The sequence below is a fragment of the Hermetia illucens genome, chromosome 2 (assembly GCF_905115235.1).
Source record: "Hermetia illucens chromosome 2, iHerIll2.2.curated.20191125, whole genome shotgun sequence".
NCBI classification, from domain to species: domain Eukaryota; kingdom Metazoa; phylum Arthropoda; class Insecta; order Diptera; family Stratiomyidae; genus Hermetia; species Hermetia illucens.
The window spans coordinates 136,022,790-136,046,019 of NC_051850.1; the positions used below are offsets into that span (position 1 = coordinate 136,022,790).

At 44.3% G+C, this 23,230-nt stretch overlaps 2 protein-coding genes across 2 annotated transcripts in view; both read left to right on the plus strand.

The window, feature by feature from the left end:
* The window catches only part of LOC119649868 (trypsin alpha-3-like), a 30,092-nt gene extending 27,380 nt beyond the window's left edge, over positions 1-2,712 (plus strand). The window contains exons 6-7 of the mRNA XM_038052239.1: positions 2,341-2,510; positions 2,573-2,712. Of these exons, the coding sequence (XP_037908167.1) occupies positions 2,341-2,510; positions 2,573-2,660 (258 nt within the window). The 3' untranslated portion in view covers positions 2,661-2,712. The remainder of the gene's footprint in view (positions 1-2,340; positions 2,511-2,572) is intronic.
* A 3,455-nt stretch (positions 2,713-6,167) lies between these two features.
* The window catches only part of LOC119648567 (trypsin alpha-3-like), a 28,239-nt gene continuing 11,176 nt past the window's right edge, over positions 6,168-23,230 (plus strand). The window contains exons 1-5 of the mRNA XM_038050336.1: positions 6,168-6,393; positions 6,466-6,576; positions 9,460-9,591; positions 22,284-22,394; positions 22,469-22,615. Of these exons, the coding sequence (XP_037906264.1) occupies positions 6,277-6,393; positions 6,466-6,576; positions 9,460-9,591; positions 22,284-22,394; positions 22,469-22,615 (618 nt within the window). The 5' untranslated portion in view covers positions 6,168-6,276. The remainder of the gene's footprint in view (positions 6,394-6,465; positions 6,577-9,459; positions 9,592-22,283; positions 22,395-22,468; positions 22,616-23,230) is intronic.

Consider the following 23,230-nt stretch of genomic DNA (forward strand, 5'->3'; position numbering starts at 1 on the left):
GCCGATCCATGGTGCGCCGGCATTGTGCGGGGACCAAGCCATACAGGAGTGTACGAACCAACCCACAAGTGAGTTCGTATGGGCAAAAATAGACGGGACATATACGCAGCTATGCTCCTTCAAGGTTGATTTTGGCTGAATCGAGTGCATGTTGGAAAGATTTGTCTTCGACGCAAAGAATGGAGACCAGAAGTGATCGGGGGTGACTTCGATCCATGGGCCGCACAACCAGGAAGCCCATTGACGAATGCAAGAGGGCATTGCCTCTTGCATGCTTAGTTAGTTAGATATAATATTAGTTAACGATGGTCAGGGTAATACTTACCGGGAACGGGTTCTCTCTTCTACCTTCAGAGAAAGTCATCCATATCACGGAGTGCATCGCGACGGCATGCAACTTATCGATGCCAAGACGTTATGCTTTCCCCAGTAGAAGGCCCAATTTCTGGTGGAATCGTGAATTGTCTGATCTTCGGTCCAGGTGTCATGGAACCCGATGAGCGACCAGGAGATCACGGACAAAGTCCTTAATCTGTCTTAAGTCCAGACGAGACATATTTGTACAGTTGTTTGAAGTATGCTTGGTGGCTGAGATCTTTCCTGACACATGGAAACCACAAAGGCTAGTGTTATCATCTAAACCTGTAAGCACCCCGGTGAACCATCTTCCTACAGACCTATGCGTGGAAAATGTTACAGCGAATAATCTACACTTGATTACTCCCTGCTGTAGAGAGTGTGGGAGGCTTATGAAATCGATAACTTGAGTTCTGTAGGGCTAGACCCACTGTCGAAGCCATCAAACTCATCACTGGCTTTGGTAAAGATGCGATGCACCGAAACGGTGATTACTCTTGTGTCCAAATTGGCCAGTTGGAACCCTCTAAGGATGTATAACTGCGTTTTTCGGCCGCTATTTAATAGGTAGGCTCTGGTACGACACAGACAATGAACCCAGAGAATACATTGTCCCCTCGGATGTTCCACAGGGCACTATTCTGGCATCGCTGTTGTGGAACAACATAATTATGCCCTCAACATCCCAGTTGCTGGCGATGCCATGATTGTGGGTTAGACTGATGATATAGCGGTGATTGTTGTTGCCAAACATCTTGCGAATGAGGAATCGTATACATTAAAAGTAATCACTGCTACAAAGAACTAGCTAAAAGATGCAGGCCTTGAACTCGCTGAGGATAAAATAGAGGCGGTGCTTATCAAAAAGTAGCGTAAGGAAACCATTTCTCGTGTCGGAAGAAGGAAGCATATCATCACTTCAAAATCAGCAATCAAATACTTTCGAAAAATAATAGATGTGTGACTGAATTTCAAAAAGCATTCAGAACATGTTTTTACCAACGCGGCCAATGTTGGTATGGTCTTGACAAGGATGATGCCGAATGTTAGGTACCTGCGATGGACCCATAGGCTGCTCATAGCTAGATCGGTGAGCTCTATACTGCTTTATTCAGCAAACGATTAGTATGGTTTATAGAAAGACCGCCTTAAGTGTGTGCTATGGTTTTAGAACCATCTCATACCAAGCGGTAGGCGGAGTAGTGCAGATCGCAATTTTGGCCGACAAAATGACGCGCATCTATGATGGACCCAATGCTTTCGCTAATCAATACGACAAAAATGTGGAAAAGGGAGGAATCGTTAAGCAAGTGACATCAACAGTTGGAACGGGCGGAAAAGGGTCGATGGACCTGCAGATGAGATAAGCTATGATCTCCCGAAATTTCTCAAAGGATATGGCAGATACCCTGAATACTTCTATAAGTGAAAACTGGACAGCTTACCTAACTGTTCCGCCTGCGACAGTATTCCGGAAGACCTGAAGCATGTTTTCTTCCATTGTCCTAGATTTGCAGAGACAAAGAAGAGTCTGGGGGAGATATTGGGAGGAACGGTAACACCGGGAAATCTAAAAGTTAAATCTGTGTCCATCCCGTACTTAGGGTGGTTTCGTGAAAAGGAGGAGTTAGGGGGTGGTTTTAGTGGGTTAAACTTCCATACACGCTGGCACATGTGTACCAGTGTCTTTGCAAGAATCTCACCTCCAGAAAAAAAAGACAAATAGACAGACATTGAATCGATTCTAATAAGGTTTTGTTTGTTTGTTTTGGAAAAGAAGCAGTGCATAGGTCCCTCAGAAAAAGAAAGTGTCTCTATTGCTAGTTATCGCATCGTATGTGCGTTAATAAATATCACAATAATTGATGAGAGAACTTCTATTTATTTATTCCAGGACATTTAGAGATAACTTGTTTTGTATGCCTCCCTCAGATTCTGTGCTAAACGCTGATTTTTTTAATTTTGTATTTTGCGTACACGTAGGGTGAATCATCGGACGAGCAGTTGCAATGTTCTACTGGTCCTCTAATTTGTAATGGCGTAGTCGCTGGACTGGTTTCTGCAACAAAGGCCTGCAATAAGGCGGGGCATTATGCTATTTATGCTGATATAAGCGCCGTGAAAACGTGGATTGATGAAAGCATCAAAGAATGGTATGAATATGCTCTAATCGATTACAATTTGCACGAGTTTTTAACATTAACATTTTTTATAGGGATCAATTGTGTGGCGATTACTTTAGAAGTGGGACTTTGGGCACATACCCCGGACTTATATTGCCAATTTATATTATTTTATATTAAGCAAACGAATTAATATAAATATTAAATAAATATGAATTTTCTATTTATTGAAGACTTCTTTTCATTATTTCTAGGGATAATAAGTGAATCCTCTCGCAACAAAGGTTCAAATATTCAGAATTAATCTTCTTCTCCTACCTTTAGATACGCATGCCTAGAAAGTTTTTTCGTTGCTTCCATTTGTCCATTTCCATCTCATTTACAATATGCTAGCTTTACACACTACTATTAAGCTTTTCACACTACTATGTTTGAGGGCATTTGAACTTTGAAATCCCTCCTTTTTATTTTAAAATTTCGGAGCACATAGATGCCAATTTGTGATTGCTACGCTCATACTCGTAGTCCCGGACTTCTTGTCAGGTTGTTTTCTGGATTCATATCAAAATATATCTGGGACTCCATAGCAGTTTACGTAAACGGATGAGGTGTCCACTCTAAACGTGCGTAGGTACTGGCCATATTTTCCATGTCCCATGGCAAATGGGTAAGATTATAATTGATCTCACTGTGTCGTCACCGACCCTTCCCAGAGAGTTCCCATGCTCGAGGAATCCAACTACTGATTATTCCTTTCCACCATTTACTATAAAGAAACGTAGACTTCGCACCTTACACGTTTGTCATCTCCACCAAGATGTCAACCATCATCATTCCAGAAATGACGAACGCTCCATCAACTGAGGCAGTCCTGAAGCAGAGCAGACACTTAGGGTTGTCCATCTGTAGATGCTACTCATTTTATGAGCATTAGCTGATATCAACAAAACTTTTCTCCAAACTGGACTATAAGCGATCTAGAAGTATACCGTGGCCTTCCCATATTCGACACGATCCTTGCTAGAGCCATACTTGCAGTGGATAGTTTGTTGCAAATATATTGCTCGCGTTGCTTGTAACTGAGCTTCGCATCTATCAACACCCCGAGTATTTCATACCCAGGCTGGAAGTGATGATATGGCTCCCGAGTTATGACAATTGGTGATGTGGACCGTTTTCGCTTTTCCTCCTGCAAACATCAGAAGAGAACTTCATCACCCACCACCGATTCTCCGGAACTGGAAAATTAATCAAATCATTGTACATTATTTTCAACAGTAAATGACCCTGTACAGAATTATCTGGGACGCGGAAGCAACGTATTCCTCCTTCATACCAGAGTATCTACTCTTGAAAATAGTAACGAGATAAGCGGGAATACCAGTCCTCGCCGGCGGTTTCCCTATTAGATTCCATCTAGCCGAATAGAATGCATTTCTCACGTGCAGGGTGACCACTATGAAATCACCTTTGCCCAAGTCAGTATCCAATTTGATGGGGTCAATAGTTTATTTGGCTCTACAGAACTAATACTGTCGATCTGAAGACTTCCTTTGCTCCCAACAACCGGTAGGAAACTATCGTGGATTATCCGTTCTTGCATTTTCCCCACAGTGTCCAGAAATCTTTGGCAGCAATATCAACTTCTGGCATTTCCATCCTGCAGAAAATGACCCCTTGGGAAAATACAACGAATATATCCCCTCTCGATTACGCGGTAAGTTTAAGGGCTACTCGACGATCTAGTCTTGGCTTAAAGATCACTTCTTAACCGAACACGGTGGATACAGGAATTACCTCGATAGGTTCGGGCTGAATAAATCGCCCGATTGTCGTACCTGTGAGGGCGCAGCCGAACATGAAGAAACTCAAGGAAAAAGCTTGAAACAGAGCTAAATACCCGTTTAATGATGGAAAGTCTAATAAGGTACATGGTGGATGGGACCAGTGTGGAGAAAATATGGGAGGTTTTAGTCGGTAAGAGTCCGGTATGAGATAGATCTAGATTCCAGATGAATTTCCCTCAGTCTGTCTGTTGTTGTTGTTGTTTTTTGGGGGGGAGGTGGAAATATTCAAAAGGCACTGGCCTGGACATGCCAGCCTGTTAATTCTTACCCAAATAAACCACTCCTAACTCCCACCAACCCCCGTGGAGCCACCATAAGGTATTACATGACGGGGTGGAGTCGGCTCTCTTTAGCTTCCTCACCTTTCGTCTCTACGCGGCGTATGTAACCGTGCTTTTCTAGTCTCTTCTGCCTTTCGTAGTTTGCTTTGGATAGATGGATGGACCACGTAGTTGATCGTATCCCAGTCTTCCTGACATACTAGCATTCTTCGCACCAGTCTTTCTGGTACGAGCAGGAATGTTGATACGTTCCCTGCATTATGTATTTCTAACTTATTACTAAGGATGATTTCTAGAAGGTACTCACCTCCTCGATGTGTGTCTCCGCTTTCCCAGATCTTATGTTGGGCGCTAATACCGCAGAGGAGTAGGAGTGGTAACGCCTTCCTATCACAGAACTTTGCATGTCTAACTAGTAATTATGGTAAGATCCGGATATCGCATCCTGGGAAGTAACCTGATATCAGGAGAGCTTCTCGAGTTCTTCCCCCGGCCTGTGAGGTCTCCAGTTAGAAACGCTGAAAGGACGATATTTTAAATTTGTTTTGGAAATGATGCAAGCTCTTGGTTTCTCACAACAGGAACCTCAAATTGCCTGTGTGTTTCCTCCTTGCAGACCGCGAATTTGCCCCCAGTACATCTAGGGTTCTTGAGCCAGCATTATTCCAATGTTATCCTTGTAAGCTGCGCTTAAAATTACTGCACATACAGTTTTTGCGTGGTGGAAGTTTAGCTGGACTATTTGAGTGTGAGCTATCGGCTCCGTTGGTGCTTGAAGTTCTTTTCTAATGTCAGAGTATTTTCATCGTGATTTGACGTCGGATACCAGTCGACTCAGCTGTGAATGAGTACCTGAGTCAAATCAGGGTAATAATCTCGGGCGAGCGCAGTGCTGACCACATTGCCTCCTAGTGTACCGTTACGGTCTTGAATGAAGTGCTCTAACACACTTCAAGGCCCTGATCCAATATGGATTGTTGCGCCAACGATTATTATTTTTTCGAGTTATCATAATCTCGGCAGATGCCGGATTTTACCTAATACTAGCACTAAGTGCCTACCTACCTATTATTATTATTATTTTCATCCTTTTCCAACATGGCACTTCCTTGTTTTCGCTGTACGACTTGAACCCTAGAAAGCACAGATCTAGGTCGCCCAGCGCCTCCTCTTCTGTAGGCCGCAGGTCCCCTTCCTGATTAGACGTGCCCTTCCAGCTTCTATTGCCTCCGTGATTCGTTCGGGGACTCCAGAGACTTTTGACGCTGACTTTGCCATCATGTACATACAGTCCAAATTCTCGTGCCGGCTGAGTGATCTGGATGAATGCAGATTGTACATCTGGCGTTTCTATAATGTCAATATCATCAGCATACGTCAGCAGTTGGCAGTACTTGAAGATGGTAGTGCTTCTGGTATTCAGTTTAACGCCACGGATCACTTTTTCCAGGGCCAGTTTGAAAAGGATGCTTGATGGGATACCCCCTTGTCTTAGACCGTTTCTAATGGTCGAATTTAAACTATCTATCATGCAATTCAAAAATCTCTGAGCTGGCTTAGTTATGCCATTTTGATATTCAATGTCAAATTTAAATTTATAGGACTCAGTTTTGATTTTAACAGTTTATTTTAAATTATTTTACTTTGGCTATAGGGAAAATTAGAATAATGATCATTTTAAAATGTTTTGCTTTCATGTTATTTGCCCTGCTCAAAATCCAAGCCAAAAACTCTACCCGTATTATTAACGGATCAAATGCTAAGCTAGGCCAGTTTCCTTCCATTGTAAGTTCCTAAAGTATCACAGCTTTTTAAATTTATACTGAATACAAAAAGTGTCAAAACCTACTATTTTAGGTGATCATACAAAGCCACACTTCATCGCGCTTTCTTTGCGGTGGGACGCTCGCTACTCTGAGATATGTGTTATCTGCAGCGCACTGTTTTCGCCATGTCTCCATTAAAAGTGTGAGTATTTTTGATATTTATTAATATTTTTCCGTATCAGCGAAGGGTTTGTTAACATAACTCCCAAAATCAAGCATACACACATGGCCAATAAGCTCCCATGTCTGGGCTTTGTCTTAGCACAAGTACTGCTAGTAAATTCCGTTCCCCACTACATCCAACGGAACATACGCAGGTGAACCTCTTCTAGCCAGCTCGTCAGCCCGTCCATTTCGGCTTGTATATATTCCTTATATCCAGGAATCTAGAAGAGAGAGACTTTCATTGAACTGCTCATTGAACCTTCACTAGGCTCTCCATTTCATTTTCGGTGCATCGGTATACGATGTCCAAACCTTATAAGATCAGTCTTTCGGCCTTTTGGTCCGACTCGGCTAGGAAACTCAAGGAGAAATTTTCCCTGAAGACCAGTCTATGCGCAACGTATTTTATTTGACTTGCTTAATGTCATCTTGTAGTAGGCACAAGTAGGCACAAGCGCAGCACGTTGGCCGCAAAGCCTCAATGTCCACTGTCTTAATTTAGTAGTGACAGTACTGTAGGATACAGTTCTTCGGCATGTGTGGAAAATCAAAGCGGCGTTCCTAATCCACAGTTCCATATTTTGTCCCCAATTTAACTTTACATCTGAGATCAGACCAAGATATTGTACACTGCGAGACATTGAGAGCGTTTGTCCCTTTATTCATGGTTTATTTAAATGAGCCAGCGGGACACAGGTTTGCTCGGTTCGTCGTTACCGAGATTCCTTAGTAGTTTATGTATGACTATCAGCTTTAGTACTGATATCATTAACTGGGACGACTCCTCCACTGACAATCGTGATTAAATGGCTATCTTCCTGGCCTAACTAGATTATCCTGGTTCCCAGCATAACATATCGTTAGAGCTGTGGCATGAGAATACACTCCGAGGCTTCCTTGCTTGTCGAAAAGGGCGGTTGTCATGTATAGTAAGCTGAAATTTCGGAATCACGTTGCTGCCAAAACATCGACAACAGCCCAGATAGGGACTGATTTTACGGCTGCGACCCTTGGCTACTCAAACCGGTTTATTATTGGTTTTTACAACGATATAGAGAGTCGGCTGAATGCTCGCTTTCTCGAACTCGTGGGAAAATTCCAGTGATATAAGCTGGACACTCTGGTCCTAAATGAAGTGAACCGGCTTCTGATAGGACCAGCTTGTAGGTGGTCGCAAATCTTTCAATGATCCTGTGAAAGACATTAATGGTAGGGGGATGAACAACTGAAAGGAGCGCAATTGGGCACCTTTTGTTTGTTGATCTTCCCTATATCGGCGACAGTCTTCATGCTGGTTTAGTTGGGGTGGGCCCCAACGGTTCAATAGACGATGCCTTCTTTGCTCAATCACTTTCACTACACTGATGAAGTTTGCTTGCTCCCAAGCAGACATTTACCCTGGTGAAATGGCCCGAAAAAGGGAAAATATAACACTAAGAGGACTAAGGTTCTCAATCCAATTGGTCGTCGTACCCCTCCTATTTGCATTAATGCGCAGAACATTAAGGGGCGTTCATCTATCCGTCTTTGTTGCATTATTTAAAGTTTGGAAAGGCAACAACCTCAGCATTAATGTCAAGTTGAGGTGTTAACTCTATGCTATTATATGCAAGAAGTATATGGGGTGCAGTGGAGCACTATGGTCTTAATACTCAGAGACTTTGGCTCTCCTCCTTCTAACACCTCTACCACCACTGTCACTAAAGGTTCCAAGCTTTTATAAATTCATTTTTCATGAAAGTATTCTCGCCTAAGGTGATAACTAATGAAGAACGTGCATTTACGGGTCTGGCACCCGTAGACGGCTGTGCTATGAATTGGAGCCCATAATCTCAGGATGCCATCCTACAAATCCTACGTCTTAAAAGGTAGTTAAAATTAGTTGCTTGTGGTATAATGTCCCTTATGTCGTCCTAATTGTCTTGTGAGCAATATTTGTAAATGTTTGTTTAGGGTAGGGTTTCTGGAAGAAAGACAAAGTCAACCTGAAGTGGATACCCTAAATATACTCTAAGGATCATCGACTAGAAATCTTCATATAGACTCATATCCAGGTGCACCTATTTGTGGTATGAAAGCTACTCGTATACGTTTCTTGGTGTATTATAAACATCCGAGTACAATAAAGCTGCGACATATCTTGAATAGCCCTATCTTGCTACTTCTGCCGCAAGTCGGTCAGTATCCCTTCTGGACTAGCGTGTGTATATTGCGGGAAGGTGGTCATTGTCCAGCGCATCAAGAATCAACCCTATCTTTTCTGGCAACTTTCGTGGTCACTTCCGGGAAAATGAGTCTCAGCCATATACTACCTGCCAGAAGTGTGCGCGCTTTCCGGAAACTGATCAGAAACTGTTTTCGATAGCCAAAGAGCCGTCGATAGCCATGGTTGTGAATGAATGGGTATGAATTCTGCTGAATGTTCCGAAATTTTGCGGTTCAGATCCAAGTTCCGAGATTCTGCAAGGACAAAAGTTTGAGATTGAACCAGGACGAAGTACTTGTCAGTCCTCTACACGGTTGGATGCTGAAAGACTAATTACCGTACAGCAAGACAACATCGAAAGAGGGAGTTGATTGCTTCTAAAGCGGCTCGTAGGCTGTGTCGCCCAAGATGGAACTTGAAGTTGAAAAAGCATGCGCAAATAAAAGCTAGCTTATCTCCTTCACAATTCCTCAAAAAGCGTCCCTATCCACGTCAAATGAAGCATTTAACTTTGAGCCAATTAATGTCGATGCAGATTACTTGTACATTTGCCATTCGCCTGAAAGTTAATAGTTTCAGGTCCAAGTCTGCCCGCTTTTTATTAACATGTATACACAAAGTTAAGATATGCTGAACATTTTTTTTTAATTTCAGCTCGTTATTAAAACAGGTGTGGTGAGAAGAATGACACTTGTACCATGGTCACAAATATTCAGTGTAGTTGCTATAAAATCTCATGAGCTGTACAGCCCAGGGTACACGAGGTTCGATTATGCCCTCCTGAAGGTAAGTCCATCCAAAATATTTCTAAAATATTCTTGCCAACATATCTTCTTCTTGTTTTCGGGCTATCGGCTACGTTGATCTCTGGTTCAAAAACTATTGTCTAGTTCAGCAACTATTCTTTTCCTTTCTAGGCCAGAAGATACTAGTTATATCCGAATGCGAATTTTTATCTTCACTCCTCCAAAGCAGAGCAATTGACCAAGGTTCCAAACTCTGACAGAAAGAAAGCAGCTGTCCATTGAAACTCCGAGCAAAGTTGCAAGGCGGTCTTGGTGTGGTCAATGCAGGAGAAACCCACCCGCTTTCTATGTTCCTTGATATGTTCTAGGATTATTTAAGCTATTATCTCTAGAACTATTCTTAGCAATCAGCCCCTACTTCCATTTCCTGGAAAAGATCTTGAGATTGTCGAATTTTTGTATAAATGCAAGTACCAAGTCTGCAGAAACTGTAGGAGCAGCGATGAGTAGCTACGGGGGAGACTGTCAAGTACATCGGCTTTACTCAGTTTGGGTATATTCATCACTGAAATGATTTCTCCTCTAGTTTTAGATACAATCCGTATCCGCATATTACTCAAACTAGTCAGATCATCCACCAGAGGCAAAACTACTCCGGATGTGGTGCAGTTGAGAACGATGGTGAAGCGCTTCATTTTCTTCAGCTACTCATTATCCGGAATGAAGGGCTCACCGTTGACTTCTCTGAACGGACCATCGAATGATTGACGACTGTAGTACATGGCTCGGAAATTACTGTTATTTACGGAAGCGTCTACTTCCTTATCAAGCGCAATAATGGCTTTTTTGTGCGCGGTATACACTACACTGGACTTGCGTAAACCTCGCAAGGAATCGGAGGTTGAACGCGGTACGGAGAGCCAACGGAACCTTCAACCTTCCTAGCTCACTAATCCGCTTGCGCGGTTCGGCAGCTAGTCGGATCTAATGATGCTTCTACAAAATGTGCCATAGGTAGAAGTGGCAATTTACGAGTAAAACATGGTTTTACGAAGTTATGAAGCGTTAGGTAATCGTTCCCGCTCGACTACATGCCTTCGTTTCTGCACATCACCGAGCTGGGAGGTGGTTTCTATGGAATTGTTTCGTTAATCAGCTTACGCCTCCACATTACCCCACCCCAGCTGATACTGGGTTTCAGCGACAAACCCAACTCCTGGCCTGCCAACCTTAGGAGCGTAGATCGAATCTCACGAGCCGTGCAGCCTTTTTTTCCGAAACCTGAACCTCGGAGACAAAAAGCTTTAACCTGAACACGGAAACGTTCTTGGGCTTGCCGCCGACGTTAAGCCTAAAGAAGTACTCTCCTCTGTTCAACACTTCATATAAACTCTCATGGTGGTTGCAAGGACTTCCGGGAAGCATCCAAGCGAATCAAGACATTCGTGTGTAGACATCCAGGTCCCTGGGCGCGTTAGCCCTCAACGAAGAATGACAGGATGACAGGGGTGACTTTAATCTTGCCATGGTGTTTCGGAGCACACGCAAAAGCCCAGTGGTAGAAAAGGCTGATCTGGCATCGAACACTGGAGGAGAGTTTCAAATTCTCCCCGTATACTAACTCGGCGGAGATGGCGGCAAGCTCTTCACGATGAGTTGTACGTAGGCCAAGTAAAGCAAAATGCAGGACTTGTGACCATGAGGAGCCATCGTGTACCATTATAGTGGCCTTCAGTTCAGCCAGCATACCAGGATCCCATAGCATTGTGGGTGGTGCGCAGTCATCCACTGGCGTTTGAAGCCCAGGAGTTTGCCTAACTCCGAGAACGGGGTAGAATTGAACTGCATTCCCTGGTCAGTAATGATTTCGGCCGGAAAGCGTGGATCCATTCACGACAAAGGGCCTCGGCGGAAAAGTCAGTCAGAGGTTTTGCTTCAGACCACCGGGTGAACCTATCGATGATTGTGAGACAATACTCGAAACCATGCGAATCTCGCAAGGGGCCAATAATGTCGATGTGATTCGTGTGAAAACGCTTTGTAGACGGAGGAAATTAACCCACCTCTTTCTGTACGTGTTTGGTGACTTTACACTTCTGGTCAGAAATATTTATTCGTGACAAGTCGATTCGTTGTCCGAATGCGCGAAGAGCGCAAGAGCGAACATTTCCTTGCGAAGAGCGGGCGGAATATATAGCCTTGGTCCCTTTTCAGAGGTCTCGCAGACTATTTCGCAGGTTTAGCTGAAAAGGGGACACTCTTGAAATTTGTTTTTAGAGTTGTCCCTCAGGCTCCGAAGCACTGTGACATCCTTCTGTGGCCCGGCGATTTTAACCTCTAAAACGCATTACAAAGCAGCTGCAACTACAGTATCCTTGCTGAACACGTGCTGGATGAAACCTGGCTTATGAAGCTCAGGTGCCGGAGTTGGCGACGGGACGCTTTGTCGAGCTTTCTGCTTAAAAGCAAAGGTAAGAGGCCTGTTAGAGCATAAGCCTGTCGTACAGAAGGTCGCGGTTCAAATCTCACTGGTGGCAGTGAAATTTGTATCTTGATTTGACGTTCGGTACCAGTCGACTCAGCTGTGAATGAGTATCTTAGTCAAGCTAATCGTCCATTTCGGGTGGGGGACCGCGAACGATTTGAGGACCTATCACCCGAACACAAAGCCCCTAGCATTGCCGCTAGTTTGGAGATGGTAGCCGCGAGGGTTGCCATCGTCTGCTCAAGCTCAGCAATTTATCCCGTGGCTTTGCGCGACACTTGTCTGACCACGGGGTGCGTATTCACCTCGTGGATTTTGGCAGTAGTGTTTGCCAACACCTCTAACGATCCTGAGTTCGCACAAGCCAAGATGGGCTGGGTGCTTTTCGGAAATCGCTGAAACTACCGCAACTTTAGAAGTTCAACCCCAACATCATTCCCGTCCAAATTGCAACAACGGTGGCGGAGTTTTCTGACATTGCGAATAGCCGACACTTTCGATTTTCGTGTTCGCCACCTGTTGTGCGGCCTCGGTCACTGGAAATAAACTGCTCTCCGTCTAGTAATGGGACCTGAGAAGTTAGTTTTGCTTCCACTTTCTGCTGACGAGCTTCTCCTTCACAGGAGTCACCAATTGTGATTAACACATTAACATTTTTAACAAATTCTTAATATTCTTAACAAATCTTAACAACTATATTCTACACTAAATTTCCCCGCCTGTTCTGTCGGCGTCGTGGCTGTTACCCCGCTATCAACAGGCAGGGGAGCCACTCAGGCAGGGGAGTTTCACATCGCGGTGAATTATATTAATCTGGTGGCGAGCTCGGACGAATCTTCGGTAATCAGCTCACGCCTCAACATCTACCAGGCTCGCCCAGCTCCAATTCAACTTTTGAAGTACCCCATCGCATTTATATCAACCTTGGGGTAATGTTTGGACACTTCAATCCCTCTCATGTTATATTATCAAAAATTTGTTTTTTTCACAAACCTGCATATGCAAAAATTTTCCTATCGAGCCATCCAATGGATTTTTTCGACGGTGCTCAAAACAAAACAATAAAGGAAACGGGGTTGATATGGTTCGGTTGATGCTCGTCTGCGGTTACTGCAAGAATCGCCATTGTATTCAAAGGTCCTTCGAACCGGGCTTCTTGAACCAACCCCTCTTGCATGCTCATTTTGCACCTAATCGATCTTATCTACCGCTCTCTAAGCTATTCATCTGATTTGGTAGCAAGCTGATCGAAAGCTGACCAGCTTACAATTCCACTAATGGTCGGCTCTTACAATGGGAAATGCGCACTCGCTATATCCATTGACATTATCTCACACAGAGAGCTCACTCCGTGGGATCGTCAATCTTAGCATGTTAATGTATTCACATTTCCATGAAGGTTTGTTCATCTAGTACTTTTGTAGATCAGTCTAATGTCCATTTCGATTTTATGTACACTATTTCTTTATGTTGTGGCTCTCTTCTTAGTTCACAAATAATTTCTTAGTTATTGCGAGTATAGTCCTCGCTAATGGAGACAATACGCACCAGTACAAGACTAACAAAAGTCTACAACCGAACCAGTCCTCCTTTTCGTGAGATATTTGCAATAGGTTCGTTGGTCAGAAATTTATCTAACTGCGAAGAAGCCTACACGTTAAAATCATCTCGAGCCCAAGGCAACATCGAGAGGCCAGCGTTCTAATCCCAAAACCAAGGTGGTGATTTTTACACTGCAATTAACGCGTCCTCAATTGTAGGCATTTACCACTACCGGTAATATGCCGGTTATCTCATCCCTCCATTCATTCCCATAATAGGCATTTGGAGTCCTTGGTAATATGACATTGCTCTCCACACCTTTGCTGGTGCATTTGAATTTTCACGGCCGACATGCAATGCAGATTTCTCCTCTGGATGTCACTTTGTCGAGATCCTTGCACACTATAGTATATATAGTTAAAAAAAAGCCCACGGACCCTCTTCCCGCCCAACCGGACCGAGGGGCGACCAACCTAAGGATGGACTGAAGGCAACATCCAAAGGCCCGCATCACAGCGATGATGCGTTTTAACGCAAAGTGTGTGCGACCATGCGAAAATGTATTACTACATTCCGATTGTCGCAAACACTTCAGCCAATACGCGGAGGTTCTACACTACAGAGACATGGATCTTATATCGAAGACAGTGCGGATCAAAACTGAAACCCATTAGGTCAGATTGTTACCGAACAGGACTCTTCGGACTATAGCACAGGTTACAAGGATAACCGCTTTTTGCATCTCCATGTATAGTCCAGCCCTAAGATCGAGCGTTTTCAGCGCTTTATGTAAGTTCTGCGGGACTAATCCCGTCGCTGAAATCACTACTGGGACTACTTCGATCTTTTGTAGTCTCCAGGGCTGCTTCATATCGTCTGCCAAGGGGCCGTAGTTCCGGATTTTTTCGTGCTGTTTTTCAACAGTTTTCCGGTCCAACGGTACGGCTACATCGATTATAAAGCACGCTCGTTCTTCCTTCAGAAGCAGAACTAGATCGGGTCTGTTATGATTAACACTGTGGTCGGTGACAATAGTGTGATCCCACAGTAGTTTGACCCGATCATTTTCCAAGATTCTCTGCGGAGTATACTTATAGTAAGGATGGTAGGTTGCCACTAAGTTATACTTCAACGCAAGGTTTTGATGGAGAATCTTGCAGACGGAGTTATGACGATTGGTGTACTCGGTACCGCTCAACATCCTGCACGCAGATGTTATGTGCTGGATGGTCTCCTGTTCACAGTTGCATAACCTACAACTGGAGTTGGTGATTGAGGAGTCGTGAAGAATGTACCGTTTATAATTTTTTGTTGGGAGCGAGGCATCCTGAATTGAAGTTAGGAATGCTTCGGTCTCATAGAAAAGTACACCATTTGTCAACCATTTGTTGGAGGCTTCGATGTCAATGCCTGACAACAACAAATTTTTTATATGACCTCCGTGAATGGGTTTCCCTTTCCACATGTCGATCTTCTATTGAACTGAAGTAACATTCGACATGGGATCCCATTCTCTGCTTCTCAAGTTCAAAGGAGATAATTTATTATCTGCCATGACGGTAGCCTGATGTATTTGGCTAGAGGATTGTTTCTCATAGAAAAACTCACGAAGAGAATGCACTTGATTGTAGTGCAACGTTTTTAAATCAAGTACCCCCCTTCCTCCCTCATGACGTGGGATAGTGATCCTCAATTTTTCGGCAGCTCTATTATGCATGTTGTTGTTTGCAAGAACTACCCTTACCCGTCTATTGACAGTTTCTAAATCAGTATTACTCCACTGTATCACACCGAAAGTGTATAGAAGGACGGGAATGGCGAAGGTGTTGATTGCCATGATTTTATTTTTCCCGTACAGCTCAGTTTTAAGGACAAGATCCAGACGCCGTTCAAATTCCCCCAGCAACTTAGATTTGATTATTGCCACAGCAGGTGTTGTTGCTTGCAATATGCCGAGGTATTTGTAGACGTCGTCCGAATCCATACCCTCAATTCGGATGTTACTTTGGCTGTATCCTTCGTTGTCGGTGTGTTTTCCCCGAACAATTGTTATTATGCAACATTTCTCCAAACCCAACTGCATGCCGATATCCCTGCTGAACTGGATGGTGATGTCCAGCAAGGAGCGAAGTTGGTTCTCGTCTTTGGCATACAATTTGATGTCGTCAATGTACATTAAATGGCTTAATGTACATTTCGACAATATGCCATGCTTGACTTGGAACCCGTATTTGCTTTCATGTAAAAGATGGGATAGCGGATTCAAAGCCAAACAAAACCACAGTGGGCTTAGAGAGTCGCCTTGGAAAATGCCACGCCTGAGTGGTATCTCTCCTGATGTTTGCGAAGATACCGATAGCTTCGTGCTCCAATTCTTCATTACTGTTCTCAGTAGAAGAACGACATTCGGGTTGATTTTATACAAGCGTAACACTTGTAGTAACCACGAATATGATATGGAGTCAAAGGCTGATTTATAATCGATGTAGGCTGTCGAGATGTTTCGTCTTTGGTGGACAGCCTGCTTTACAGCTACCGTATCGATTATAAGCTGTTCTTTGCAGCCTCGGGAGCCTTTTGCGCATCGTTTTGCTCCTCAGCTATCAATTTATGAACATCAAGATGTTTTGAGATGTTCGCGCACAGATCTGAAGTGAAGACCTTGTAGATGGTAGGAAAACAAGTAATTGGTCGACATTTTGAAGGGCAAGAGACACCCTGTTCCTTGGGGATGAGGAAAGTTATCCCCTTGGTGAAAAATGGTGGAACTAAATCAGGATCGGCAATCATCTGATTAAATTGATTTGCCAATATCCTGTGAGTGCTCTTGAACCGCTTCAGCCAGAAGTTGTGAATCTTGTCAACTCCTGGCGCCTTCCAGTTACCTGCCTTGTCAAGGGCTGCTTCAACGTCGACTTCAGTTACGTCAGGCATGGTCATTTCGGGGAGGGCCTCGCATGAACGCATAAGGTGTGGGAGCCACGCTGCTTCTAAATTGCAACGGCTGGATTCGCTCCAAACAGTTCTCCAGAAGTCTTCCGTCCAAACCATACGACGCCTGGGTCTCCCGTCCCTGGTGGTTGACGGCATAACCGCCAAAACATCCAAGGGCGAAGAGCCGCTCTGATGTTGTTGAACGACCCTTAACCGTGTTGGGTACTGTCTTCGTGTCCCTGGGGTCCCATTAAAAAAATTTAAATTGTTTTCCCCAATTTTATTCCCACGTAGCTGACCCGGTGGGTCATGTCGTTATCCGCAACCCATGACACGCGTCTGGTCGCATGCAGCTCTGCGTTTGCAACTCAGGTGAGAATTAACCTGGTACGCCAGGCGCGTGTCATGGGTTGCGGATAATGACATGACCCACCGGGTCAGCTACGAATATCGCAAGTTAATCTTGTAAATAAGTAGCCGCGGACAAGCAGAACGTTTCCCTTTGTGTTCGTCCTCCCTTACCGATTCTTCCCGTTCAGGGGGAGTAAACCTCCTTAACAAATCCGTAATCCGGGGTGAAGGGATCGACGCGTCTATCGGATGAATTGCAGTGACGTTACACTGTATTTCAGCGGCTCCCCTCCAAATACCTTGCCTACCTATGGAGGTAACCATGGGGCATTGCAACATTGGGGCTCTGTTGGGTCTCTCTGCTTCCCCAATACTCGTGGGAATAAAATTGGGGAAAACAATTTAAATTTTTTTAATGGGACCCCAGGGACACGAAGACAGTACCCAACACGGTTAAGGGTCGTTCAACAACATCAGAGCGGCTCTTCGCCCTTGGATGTTTTGGCGGTTATGCCGTCAACCACCAGGGACGGGAGACCCAGGCGTCGTATGGTTTGGACGGAAGACTTCTGGAGAACTGTTTGGAGCGAATCCAGCCGTTGCAATTTAGAAGCAGCGTGGCTCCCACACCTTATGCGTTCATGCGAGGCCCTCCCCGAAATGACCATGCCTGACGTAACTGAAGTCGACGTTGAAGCAGCCCTTGACAAGGCAGGTAACTGAAAGGCGCCAGGAGTTGACAAGATTCACAACTTCTGGCTGAAGCGGTTCAAGAGCACTCACAGGATATTGGCAAATCAATTTAATCAGATGATTGCCGATCCTGATTTAGTTCCACCATTTTTCACCAAGGGGATAACTTTCCTCATCCCCAAGGAACAGGGTGTCTCTTGCCCTTCAAAATGTCGACCAATTACTTGTCTTCCTACCATCTACAAGGTCTTCACTTCAGATCTGTGCGCGAACATCTCAAAACATCTTGATGTTCATAAATTGATAGCTGAGGAGCAAAACGATGCGCAAAAGGCTCCCGAGGCTGCAAAGAACAGCTTATAATCGATACGGTAGCTGTAAAGCAGGCTGTCCACCAAAGACGAAACATCTCGACAGCCTACATCGATTATAAATCAGCCTTTGACTCCATATCATATTCGTGGTTACTACAAGTGTTACGCTTGTATAAAATCAACCCGAATGTCGTTCTTCTACTGAGAACAGTAATGAAGAATTGGAGCACGAAGCTATCGGTATCTTCGCAAACATCAGGAGAGATACCACTCAGGCGTGGCATTTTCCAAGGCGACTCTCTAAGCCCACTGTGGTTTTGTTTGGCTTTGAATCCGCTATCCCATCTTTTACATGAAAGCAAATACGGGTTCCAAGTCAAGCATGGCATATTGTCGAAATGTACATTAAGCCATTTAATGTACATTGACGACATCAAATTGTATGCCAAAGACGAGAACCAACTTCGCTCCTTGCTGGACATCACCATCCAGTTCAGCAGGGATATCGGCATGCAGTTGGGTTTGGAGAAATGTTGCATAATAACAATTGTTCGGGGAAAACACACCGACAACGAAGGATACAGCCAAAGTAACATCCGAATTGAGGGTATGGATTCGGACGACGTCTACAAATACCTCGGCATATTGCAAGCAACAACACCTGCTGTGGCAATAATCAAATCTAAGTTGCTGGGGGAATTTGAACGGCGTCTGGATCTTGTCCTTAAAACTGAGCTGTACGGGAAAAATAAAATCATGGCAATCAACACCTTCGCCATTCCCGTCCTTCTATACACTTTCGGTGTGATACAGTGGAGTAATACTGATTTAGAAACTGTCAATAGACGGGTAAGGGTAGTTCTTGCAAACAACAACATGCATAATAGAGCTGCCGAAAAATTGAGGATCACTATCCCACGTCATGAGGGAGGAAGGGGGGTACTTGATTTAAAAACGTTGCACTACAATCAAGTGCATTCTCTTCGTGAGTTTTTCTATGAGAAACAATCCTCTAGCCAAATACATCAGGCTACCGTCATGGCAGATAATAAATTATCTCCTTTGAACTTGAGAAGCAGAGAATGGGATCCCATGTCGAATGTTACTTCAGTTCAATAGAAGATCGACATGTGGAAAGGGAAACCCATTCACGGAGGTCATATAAAAAATTTGTTGTTGTCAGGCATTGACATCGAAGCCTCCAACAAATGGTTGACAAATGGTGTACTTTTCTATGAGACCGAAGCATTCCTAACTTCAATTCAGGATGCCTCGCTCCCAACAAAAAATTATAAACGGTACATTCTTCACGACTCCTCAATCACCAACTCCAGTTGTAGGTTATGCAACTGTGAACAGGAGACCATCCAGCACATAACATCTGCGTGCAGGATGTTGAGCGGTACCGAGTACACCAATCGTCATAACTCCGTCTGCAAGATTCTCCATCAAAACCTTGCGTTGAAGTATAACTTAGTGGCAACCTACCATCCTTACTATAAGTATACTCCGCAGAGAATCTTGGAAAATGATCGGGTCAAACTACTGTGGGATCACACTATTGTCACCGACCACAGTGTTAATCATAACAGACCCGATCTAGTTCTGCTTCTGAAGGAAGAACGAGCGTGCTTTATAATCGATGTAGCCGTACCGTTGGACCGGAACACTGTTGAAAAACAGCACGAAAAAATCCGGAACTACGGCCCCTTGGCAGACGATATGAAGCAGCCCTGGAGACTACAAAAGATCGAAGTAGTCCCAGTAGTGATTTCAGCGACGGGATTAGTCCCGCAGAACTTACATAAAGCGCTGAAAACGCTCGATCTTAGGGCTGGACTATACATGGAGATGCAAAAAGCGGTTATCCTTGTAACCTGTGCTATAGTCCGAAGAGTCCTGTTCGGTAACAATCTGACCTAATGGGTTTCAGTTTTGATCCGCACTGTCTTCGATATAAGATCCATGTCTCTGTAGTGTAGAACCTCCGCGTATTGGCTGAAGTGTTTGCGACAATCGGAATGTAGTAATACATTTTCGCATGGTCGCACACACTTTGCGTTAAAACGCATCATCGCTGTGATGCGGGCCTTTGGATGTTGTCTTCAGTCCATCCTTAGGTTGGTCGCCCCTCGGTCCGGTTGGGCGGGAAGAGGGTCCGTGGGCTTTTTTATATATTTTTGTTCGTGCATGGAGGTAGAAAATCTTTGAAAGACGCGTCCGTCCCAGCTCCGCCGCATAAATGCCGGAGCTACAGCGGGCACGTGTGGGATTCGCACCCACTAAAAACCACCCCTGGTATCTCCAGCCAAAGCCCCGCGGAACCACCATTTAGGTATTATTTCGCGGGGCAAGTTTGCCCTTAGACGCTTGTCTGTCTCCTACTTACGGCCTTCCTCTCTTTTTGTTCCTTCAGCAACTCCCCCTGTACTTCCACGATTGCTGAGCAAACCGTAAGCCAATTCTTCTCGGACCTCGGCATCTCCGAAACTAAGTTGTCTGGGCTCACGTTCCTGCCCAACAATTGGTTTAGGTTCATCGCCTCCATTCCAAATCTTGGGCAGTGAAACATAACATGCTTTGAATCCTCTGATACGCGACCACATGGACAATTCTGAGACTCATCCAACCGAAAGTGGTGCAGATACTGCAATCACCGTGTCCCGTGAGTAACTGGGTAATGTGGTAGTTGGTCTCCTCATGTTTCCGTTCAAGTTACACCCTAATGTTGGGAATGAGCCTGTGCGTCCACCAACCCTTCGTAGACTCGTCCTATCTGCGTTGTCAGAGATCATGCGACTCTAATCTTGCCACATATGTCTTGCGTGGTACAGCACACTTAATTCTTTCGCTCGAATTTCGACAGGGATCATGCCTGCCACCACCAATACTACCTCAAAGCCATTAGCCGGTGAGCTGAGTTCACCTGCTTCCGTCTCTGATAGTTTGCAAGCGTCTCTGCGCACACAGCTGACGAGTAGAGTCGGATGGAACGCACCATTCCGGCAAGCTCTAACCTCTAACAAAGTTTCGGCCCACCAATATTCGGTAACATTTTTGCAAGTACCTTTTGGCCTGCATATTCTAGGTGTTCTCTAAAGCTCAATTTGGTGTCGATTATCACCCCAGGTATTTGATAGCTGGCTTTGATACGAACGTATATTCATCGACTTCCACTGTGTTATTTTTCCTGCGGTTCGTTATTAAGACCGCTTTCGTTTGCGTGTCCGCCAAGGTCAGCCCGGCTCTTTCTAAGACTTAACCGTACCGATCCCGACTGTGACAATGTACTCTTCGGGACCCTCATCCGTCCCGTACCAGAGAGTCCTCTCTGAGAAGTAGTTTTCCACCAAATTTCTTAAGTCGAGAGCAGCTTTTATTTTCTTTTTTAGTAACTTTTTGTAGGATAGATTGCCTTTGCTGGAAACAACGATTGCCTCTAGGCTCTTTGCTTTCGTGTTTTCCATTTTGTTATCGGCTTTGATTAATCCACCGTCCTCGTTTGCCTTAGTTTTTGATTCGATTTCAGACACTCACGCTTGGGGAATAGGCTCTCTCCCTTCCCTACTTTAAGTTTTGTTCTTCCGAACTACTAAAATGCTTTTTTATTTTAGTTGCCTGCTTATTCCCTAAATTTTGCCACACTCACAGCTGACAAAAATGGGATGGTCAAATCATCCACCATCGAGGCATTGCGGTCGCGAGATATCGACGGCGGCAGTTCTGGTTTCTGAACATTCGAACCATAAGGGTGCCCGTTCTCCCGCCTTCCATTTTGGATATCCTTCCCAGAGTCCACACACACTTTTAGAGAAACTACATGAACACAGTAGGTATGTCCGCATTCCCAACAAAGGATCGTGCCTAATGGGAGACTGACAACTACCCGCAGGTCCATTTATCACAAGCCCTTTTTCAGAAACAATTACTCTACAGTTATTACGTATTTAAGCATTCGTTGTCTGCAACAAAAGATGGATGAATTTACCGTTATGTATAGTGTAGGACGTGGGTTTAATTGCGCTACATAGTTCATAGCCAAGCCAGTTCAAGCCTTCTTTGTCTTATTGCTCATCACCTTGGCATTATCCCTTCAGAGCCAGGCTCGAGTTAAATGCGATTTGATGGCTGCTTTGCAGGTGATGATATGACTTCGAATTTTTATGCAAGCGTAATTCCCCCTCCCCATATTATATTTTAGAACGTTTTTAGCGACACCATAAAAGGTGCAAGCGGAGCATTTTAGAAATTGACAACGCTTGCGAAGTAGTGAACTTCAGCCAAGGTTCAAGAATGAATAAATTTGACGGCCACTAAGGTTAGTTCACATAAGGAAGGGCTAATTCAGTGATACAAGTCTTTGCTAAGAATTAATTCGCATATACTAACGTCAGCAATATTTTTGGCTTTCAGTTGAATAAAGAGGCTGTAAAAACTCGAGTGGTGTACCCGCTTCCACTTGCGACCAGTAGGCCAGAAAATGCAACAAAATGCCAAACCGCTGGATGGGGAGTACAGTCTGAAGTAAAGTCCACTTAATATCTGTGTCCTTGCAATTATTAATATCTTGCGTTTTTTACGTACATCATTTATTAAAGTATAGCGAACATTTTTCAAGATATTTGAAATACGTTGATATTTACCTGATTGACTACGAAACATGCATATCGACATTCCCATTTCCAGTTCAGAATGAAAGCCAGATTTGTGCAGGAGTACCTGGTAGAAAATATGACGCCTGCCAGGTAAGTTGACTTCAATACTGTAAAAATATTTATTAAATTCTAAATGGTTGAGGCAACTAACATAGCCTAACATTTAACAATAATAAGTAGAATTTTTCAGGATCCCTAATCCATCAGTCATAGGCGAAAAGCTCGTAAAAGTATTGCTTCTCCTATGCCCATAATGCAACCTAAATATACCTGTCGCATCAAACCTACCGTAACAGTGAACATGCCACAGGATTAAACAGAGGAGGACGTTCTGGAAGTGAGGCAACAAACATGTTTCGAAGGCCCGCCATTCCCGTACAGTTCGGCCTGTCGGTTATGCCGGAAGAGTCCTCAATGCACCCGCTCACCAGTTGAACTGGATGTATATACCATCCACGTACCACGTAATATCATTAGTTCAACCCTGGACGTGAAACGAGCATTTATCAAAAATGTTCATTAGCGACAAAGATACCCATAAGATCCTCGCTCACAGCTTTTGTGAACAAACATGTCTGGCCGGTTGGCCGAATCATTTGTCATTCGATCACTGTCGATAAACAGTCAAAACGGAAAGACCAAATACATCCTATCCACGTTTCGGCCGCCGGCCAAAAGCGGACTCTTCAGATTGACCGGCTGAAT